General features: G+C 48.3%; 1 protein-coding gene across 1 annotated transcript; it reads right to left on the reverse strand.

Annotated features, from left to right (window-relative positions):
• Window positions 1-5,343: 5,343 nt before the first annotated feature.
• SOCS6 (suppressor of cytokine signaling 6) lies at window positions 5,344-7,107 on the reverse strand. Its single transcript, XM_049781756.1, has one exon. It carries the CDS (start codon window positions 7,011-7,013, stop codon window positions 5,385-5,387), a length of 1,629 nt encoding a protein of 542 aa, XP_049637713.1. The 5' UTR covers window positions 7,014-7,107; the 3' UTR covers window positions 5,344-5,384.
• Between the last annotated feature and the right edge of the window lie 1,119 nt (window positions 7,108-8,226).

Genomic DNA, 8,226 nt, shown 5'->3' on the forward strand with positions numbered 1-8,226 from the left:
AGTTATGTCAACTATGTGATGCATCTTCATCAATAAATATAAATATACTTAAAAAAAATCAGGGCAGCAAGCCTCAGGATAGCCTCAAAATGCAACTAGGTGTGAGTGATCCAATGTGTTTTTGTTTTTAGGTTTTGTTTTTGGATCACACCCAGGTTACTCCTGGCTCTGCACTCAGGGAATTACTCCTGGTGGTATTCATCGGATCATACTGATGCAAGGGATTAAACCCAGCTCAGCCACATGTAAGCCAAGTGTCCTCCCTGACAGCCTTACAATCTCTCCATGCCCCCCCTCCCTGCAACCTTACACCAGGGTATAGTCTCACCAAGTTAAAATTCATCTTTGAATCGGCCAGGGCAGAAAAAAATAAATAAGAAATAAATAAGAAATAAAACACAATTGTACAGTGACTTAGCGAATTAGGTGTTTGAGAATGCAAACAAGCAGTTCCATACAGTGATAAATTGGGGGGCAGGGTTTCCAAGCAGGGCTCAAAGGCCCAGCGACGGGATCCCAGCAATTTTGGTGAACTAGTTCAGTGGCTCCATAAAAGGACTCATAGATGAGACGCTCCTGGAACTTTGGGTTCTAGGAACACCACAGTGGTGCCCAGGAACAGCCCGTCCTGTTCAGGAAACCCCTTGTACTGGGGACCCAACCAGGGTAGGTGCATGCTAGTGATAGGCCAGTCTCTGACCTACCAGAAGCCATATGTATATCCAGGAAAGGTTTTGTTCCTTTTTTGTTTTGGGGCCACAATCGATGGCAATCAGGGGTTACTTCTGGCAGGATCAGTGACCATATTAAGATGGCAGGGATCAAAATCGGGTTGGCAGCATGCAAGGCAAGTGCTCTACCTACTGTATTATAGCTCCAGTTTCCCACGAAGGATTTCTAAAGGACTAGATGTGCATTCTGATAGCCTGGTTCTGTCGAAATGCCAGCACTAGAATATTTGATCCTGCAGTCTAACTTTCCCATGAGGGCAATGTGCTGTTCATTGAACTAATCTTGGTTTGGTTGAACTGTTTCTCCCAAACCTCAGGGTATTTGGGTATTAGCTATACTGGCAGTCCTGTTGTGATCATTTTCACTGAAACAGGTTTCCACCCTCCATATCTGCCAAGTCTAGGGGAGTAACCAAAAACCCCTCTCCATTAGCCCAAGACAAGTGTGACATCTCTCACGCTGCACCTGAGAATGAGCGATACCATCAGGCAGATGTTGTGAATCAAATTTTTATTTACATACTGTATCTAGAAGCAGATACATAAATTCTTATACAATTTCCCCAAAAAATGTGCAAGAAATTACTATAATTTGTTTACAAACCAAAACACTTATATTAAAATTGATGGACTTTGGATAATTCATTTGGCGGTGCTCTCAGCACAAACAGTGCACACCTGATTGGAAACAGAGAAAAAGTGTAAACTCCAGCAATCTGGATTGCTAGTATGAATTTCATGGCACTCCGACAACTAGAAAACTGCTTTCACCCAGCATCTGTACTTGTTACAAAAGATCTATAAGAATGTGTCCTCATCTCTGGATGGAGAGTTGGGATGATTTTTTTTCAGCAACAGCCACTGTGACCTTGCCATGTTATTGTTAAGAAAATGGATGTGTATAAAAAATCTTTACAGGATTAAAAAAAAGGTAGTAAAAGAAACCAACTTGGTGATTCCTAGCATACCACTATTTTCTTTTCCAATTTTAAAGTTACTTACGGAACGGGCTTTGGTTCCAGTGTGTCCTACTGAATGGCCTATTGCCGGGTAGTTAGGATTTCACTCCAATGAAGACTTCCCTTTATGAGGAAGAGCCAGCAAGTTTTCAAATCTATGATTCTGAACCATCCGTCAAGCAAATCTCTCAGATATGCTGTGAAATATACAGTAATTCCAGTCAGCATTTCTGAATATAATGAAAATTTGGCTTTAGAGCTCCAATACAAACATTGCAGGTGACCTGTACAGGATTTTGGTGACTTTGACCCAGTTTCAGTAATACTGGTTCAGAAATTCCTCTGCACATTTTGCTAAATTTTATTTCCAAGAAGCCAATGAGTTAAGCTTTTTGGCACTTGATTTTAATATCGACATGATTGCCTGGAGTAGCTGGTTTCGGTAGAAATGATTCTTAGTTCTATGATCATTTCCTGTGGTATTTTTAATCTTCTAAATGTTCAGATTATTGCACCAAGTAGAAAGAGAACAGTTTTCCTTAGCTAGTGAGATATTTTTCAAGTACTTCCTATAGCTTTTTTTTTTTTTTTTTTTTTTTTTTGGCTATTTATAAAAATGCATAATAGTGTCCTAGAAAGCCTAGAAAGTGGCTTCTGGTCTCCATCAGGTTTCACGATGAAGCAGCAGATAAAAAAAAAACACACTCTGACTCATTTATTATGGCAAAACAACACCATTTAGGGGTGGTATTTTTTGTTTTTGTTTTTTTATTTTTCCTATTTTCTTTTTCTGGCCTTAAAGTCAAATGTGGAGAAACAAGTTATTTTGAGATCACTCAGAGGTTGTGTCCCTATGTCACTACTCTGCTATTCTAGAAAAAAATAATCCAGAAATGTACTCAAAATTGTATCTCAACCAAATTGCAGGATGAAGATCTGTGATTCCCTCTTTCTGTTTTAAGCAGACTGCGCCTGGATCATGTCAAGCCCATCCTCTCTGCACGAGAGGACCGGGTCCAGATGGTTCTGTCTAGTTAAGAGGCAGAGACAACGACAGCAACACGTGTGCCTTAGTCTGCGACTTCTCAGCAAATAACTTTCACATTCACGGTTCCTTTTAAAATGCATTCACAAGCAGACCCTCACCACTCGGGACTGGATTGGAATAGAAAACGTTGAGATATTTCCTGGCTACCGTGAAAGTACATTAACGGGCTTTTGGAATGAAAACCTGCCCTCTGTAAAGTACAACCTTAGTGACAGATGCTTAAAATGGAATTCAGCAGCATCCGGAACCTGAAAGGACTAAATGTTTACACACAGGTATCGCAAAGGAAAAGGCAGGGAACACGCTAATGGAAAGACAGATTCAGGGCAGTCCAAAGACCTCTGTGCACCATGATCTCACAAAGAGTACATGTAAATGCTTCTAGAAGCATGGAGAAGCCAGTTCCACACTTATTATTAATACACAGTGACTCTGTGACAATACCTGCCATCTAATATAGATGCACAGGGACCTTTAACTTACCCTAGCTATACTTTAAATTGTTTAAAAATAAATAGTTTTGCAAAAAAATAGTTTAAAAGTCTTGCATTAATTTGATAACAAGATTACAACTCTGCAATAGTTCTCCACCCAAATAGCTTATCGTGAAATGCGTACATTATATTATTACAGTAATACTCCGTATTCCATCTGATTGGATGCAGGAAATGAAAGGGGAGGCTTTGTGACAAGGTACAGTCAACTTCCCACCAACATCAAGTACCTTTCCTCCGATCAACTCAAAATACGTCCCACAGTATTGTGGCATTTTGTGCCTTTTCTTGCCAATTCTTGGTTCTGACCATAAACTACAGAGAAAAATCAAAAGGGACAACAAGACAGGACAGAGGACAAAACTATGAAGTCTGACTGAAGGCCATCCCCTTGGATAGACGGCAGGAAGAGAAAGGAAAACAGGAGTGAAGGAAGAAAGGACTTGAACAACATGTCCTGTCTCATGAAATGCTTTCTTTAAAGCTGAAGGGCAGGGGGCCAATTCTGGATAGGACTGTCCAAGTCCACACTAACCAACAGCCTTGTTGTTTTTATAGTGACTTCCAAGTATGGACGAAAACATTCCCCCAACTACTAAGGAGAGAAAAGAATTTCTGGTGACAATTTACTCAAGATATGTCTAAGTTAGAAAGAAATACAGGGAATGCCTACTGAAATGCAAAATATAGGGAAGGTGGCCTGACTTCCATATATATTGAGGGTCTGTATTATTTTTTTTACACGATGCACCACAGTTACAATTTCTGCTTCAAGTCACTGAAATTTGTTTTGCTTGTTTTCTTGGTAGGGGAAGGACCAAAACTAACCCATTTCATAATGATTATTATTAAAGAATAAAAATCAACTTTGAGACAATGTTTTTCTATTTGAAATCAATAACTTGATATATATAAATTTCATTTGTATAAAAATCAGCTCTACGACAAGTTCATCCAAGAAAACGTTGACTAACCTTAAGAAAGACTAAGGATTTCAACAAAGGAAACTATAATCAACGTAAAAAAATCATTATCACGAGGATCTAGGCTCATCTAGTATTTTCCTTAACAGTTCTAGTTCCATCAGTCTTTATGCTTAATGGCAATTTGTACTAGAGTTTAATGACAGACAGTAAAAGGCAACTTCTTAAAACTGGTGGTACGCACTTACTTCTGTACAACTTTCTCATGTAAGGCCATTTATTAGAATTGACAACCACAAGACAAACCACAAAGAAAGAACAAAGCAAGAGAAAAAGGTGACTTTTCACAACCAGGAAAGACGTACAACTTGGGGAAAAAAAACAAACTGGAGATGAGTGTTGTAGAAGGGGCTTCTAATGATTTTGAGTTCTAAGACTCAAAATCATTCCATCATTGACATTCATCACTCCTTAGTCAATCTCTCATTCTAGGTCTTGTTCGGTGGATTCCCCCTCCCCAAGCCCCTTTCAGTGTACGTGGAAATTATAAATTCCACCTGTGTTTCGATACAATCTTTTCTGGGGAAAGGGGGGGGGTGAAGAGAGGGGGTGGGCCATGTTTAAGAGACGAGACAGGTTTCTTGCTCTGTCAAATTTCACTTGGACTTGGGGTGGAAAACACATGAAATGTGCTTTGAATGCATATATATATATATATATATATATTTAAAATGAAAAAAAAATCACAGTGGCTTAGCAGCAAAGGGGCTGGCAGGAGGTGGGGTGGGGTGGGAGGCAGTGGCAGGGTCGCAGGTCACATTGTGGGGTTTTCTCTTGAAGCCCTGATGACGGGGTGCTTATTCCTTCACTTCCTCACGTGAAGGCCAGCTCCAGGCTGCCTTCCCCATGTGTGGAAACACCTCAGAGCACCCGAGTGTGCTGACAACCCCTCCCCGTCCGCCCCACCCCTGACCCCCTTCAACAGATTGATCGCTCTTTTACACAGAAAAGTGGAACTCGTAGGGCAGCAAACACCAACCAACCAACCGACGAACAGAAAGGAAAACGGATGCGGATGGTGATGATGGAAGCTTGTAAACGCTTGCTCTGCCTCTCTGGGGTCTCTCCCTCCGAGTGGAGAGGAGAGAAGTGGCAGGGCCTCCTCCTCCTCCTCCTTTCTAGCCTCCTCCTTTCCACTCCTCGCTCGCTCACTCGAGCCAGCCACTCGCTCAGTAGTGCTTCTCCTGCAGGTAGTCCTTCATCTTGTTGGGCAAAGGCAGCTTCTGGATGAGGTCGATGCGGGTGTACTGGCGGATGACGAAGCGGCAAAGGTACTGGAGCGAGCGCACCTGCATGAAGCGTGACACAGGGTGGGTGAGGCGCACCGGGTAGGTGGCCGAGCCGGGCAGGCGCGAGCGCGAGTAGCAGAAGGCCCCATTCTCCGAGTCGCGCACTGAGTGCTCGATGAGCTCCACGATGGACGTATGGCCCTCCACGTCGGGCTGCTCGTAGAAGCTGAAGCGGCCGTTGGAGTGCTCGATGCGCGTGTGCAGCGTCTTGCCGTGCGAGCGGAAGCTCAGGCTGAGCAGGTAGCGGTCGTCAGAGCTGTCACGCACCAGGAAGGCGCCGTCTGGAGCACGGCCCAGCTTGGCCTCGGCCTCCCAGCGCGTGATGGGGCCCCAGTACCAGCCCTGGCGTGCCAGCTGCTTCAGCTCCTCTGTCAGGCTGCTCAAGGCCGCGGGCCCCGAGTCGCAGGCACGCGCCACCACGCCGGGGGCCGAACCGGGGTCGAAGGGCCAGGGGCAGCGGCCACCATCGGGCCCGCCCAGGCCGCCCAGGTGCCGGCGAAGCGCATGGGGCTGCAGAGGAGGGAGCAAGGGCGACAGCGGCGGTGGCAGCAATGGCACGGTGTCCTCGCCGACAGGAGCGTCCCGCTCCGGGTCTGGGTCCCGGGCAAGCGGGGCGGCCACCGGGCCCATGAGCAGGCTACTGCCTGCCGGGTCCACGAAAAGCTCAGGAGAAGGCCCCAGCACCAGGGCGTCAGGCTCCATGGGGGCCTCATCATCGGGGAAAGGATCTCCGGGGCCCGGCGGGGGCAGCGCGGCCGACACCTCCATGGGCGAAGCGGCATCCAGGCAGCAGGCGTCCAAAGGCACGGCGTAGGGCAGGTAGTCGCGGGGCACCAGGCCCAGGACCACGGGGACGGGCACAGGCAGGCGCAGCTCCCCAGGCGCGCCGCCTCCGGGGCTCTTGGGGCCGCTGCTGCCTCCGCCAACGGCCTCGGGCTGCTGGAGCTCGGTCAGGTCCTTGCGCAGCCCGTTGAGCTGGGGGCCCAGCCCAGGCCCAGCCGAGTGCACCAGCGCTTTGACGCGTACCTCCACGCGGATGCACGTCTCCTCCGAACTACTGGGCCTCAGCGGCCAGGGTGTGGGGCTGTAGTGGTGACCGCGCAGCGATGTGGAGCGCAGTGGCCGGGGCGCGCGTGTCTCCTTGAAGCCCAGCGGCGCTGACGACGAAGAGAAGGTGTCTGAGACATCATCGTCCTCGGTGCCACCCCCGCAGCCACCGCCGCCGCCCACGCCCTTGGCCTTGGACTTCTGCTTGGCTGACAGGCGCCTCTTGAGTGTCCCCATGAGGCCCTCGCCCTTGGGCCGGCCCTTGGTGCCCTTCTCGTCCTCGCCGCAGCCTGCCAGCTCCTTGCCGTAGCCACTGCCACCGACGCCGAACAGGGGCTCGTCCTTGGCGCCAAAGTCCACGGGGAGGGTGGGTGGCGCCGGCACCACCATGAAGTCTGCGTCGTCTTTGCTCTTGCTGAGGTGGAAGGACTTGCGGAAGGTCTTTAGGCTGATCTTCTTCATCCTGCCGGGGTCCTCTCCTCAGGCGCCCCGAGAGCCCGCCACGTGGCATGGAGGCATCTCGGGGTCAGTCACCAAGGGCCTGGGCCATTTTCTGCAGAGGGAAATAAAATAGGCAATTAGAAAAAAAAAGGGAGGGAGGGATGGGAGGGAGCGAGGGAGGGAGAAAGGGAGGGAGGAAGGAAGGAAGGAAGGAAGGAAGGAAGGAAGGAAGGAAGGAAGGAAGGAAGGAATGAAGGAAGGAAGGAGGGAAGGAAGGAGGAGAGGAAGGAAGGAAGGGAGAAGGGAGGAGTGAGGGAGAGAGGGAGGAAGAGGAGGAGGAAGGAAGGAAGGAAGGAAGGAAGGAAGGAAGGAGGGAGGGAGGGAGGGCGAGGGAGGGAGGGAGGGAGGAAGGAAGGAAGGAGGGAGGGAGGGACGGGAGGGAGGGACGGGAGGGAGGGAGTGAGGGAGGGAGGGAGGGAGGGAAGAAGAGAGGGAGGGAGGGAGGAAGGAAGGAAGGAAGGAAGGAAGGAAGGAAGGAAGGAAGGAAGGACGGAAGGAAGGAAGGAGAAGGAAGGAAGGGAGGGAGGAAGGAAAAGAGGTAAAGGATGGAAGGAAGGAGGGAAGGAAGAAAACCACATAAGGGGAAAAAATATCTTTTTCACTTAGAACCAAAGCGATAATGCAGCAGGGAGGGCACTTGCCCTGCATATAAGTGGCCAACCTGGGTCCGACCCCCAGCATTCCATCTGTTTCCCCAGAGCATCACTGGAAGGGATTCCAAAGCAGAGCCAGGAGTAACCCCACAGATCTGTAGGATGTAGCTAAAATTGTTAACAAAACAAAAAAATTAAAAAATAAATAAACCTCTCAGGCAGTGTGATGGAGCAGTGGTAGGGCGTTTGCCTTGCGGCTGAACCAGGATGGATCTTGGTTCAATCCCCCAGGGTCCCATATGGTCCCCCAAGCCAGGAGTGATTTCTGAGCTCATAGCAGGAGTAACCCCTGAGTGTCACTGAGAGTGGCCCAAAAACAAAAATAAACAAACAAATAAATAAATAAACCTTTCTCTCAAGATTCCTTCCCTCAGGTTTCATTCCTTAGCTTCTGGGCAAGAAAGGCCAAAGGGAAGGTGCCAATCTACTGCCAGTGTCCAGGCCTACACCTTACTTGCCCAGCCCATCTGGACAGGGCTGATTGCCCCCCACCCCAAACACAGTCTGGAGGCCACACAACC

The sequence above is a fragment of the Suncus etruscus genome, chromosome 10 (genome assembly GCF_024139225.1).
Source record: "Suncus etruscus isolate mSunEtr1 chromosome 10, mSunEtr1.pri.cur, whole genome shotgun sequence".
Classification (NCBI taxonomy): Eukaryota; Metazoa; Chordata; class Mammalia; order Eulipotyphla; family Soricidae; genus Suncus; species Suncus etruscus.

What these genes read in the sequence shown, in the direction of transcription:
- SOCS6 (XM_049781756.1), bottom strand. Translation starts at nt 7,013, where the DNA reads ATGAAGAAGATCAGCCTAAAGACCTTCCGCAAGTCCTTCCACCTCAGC.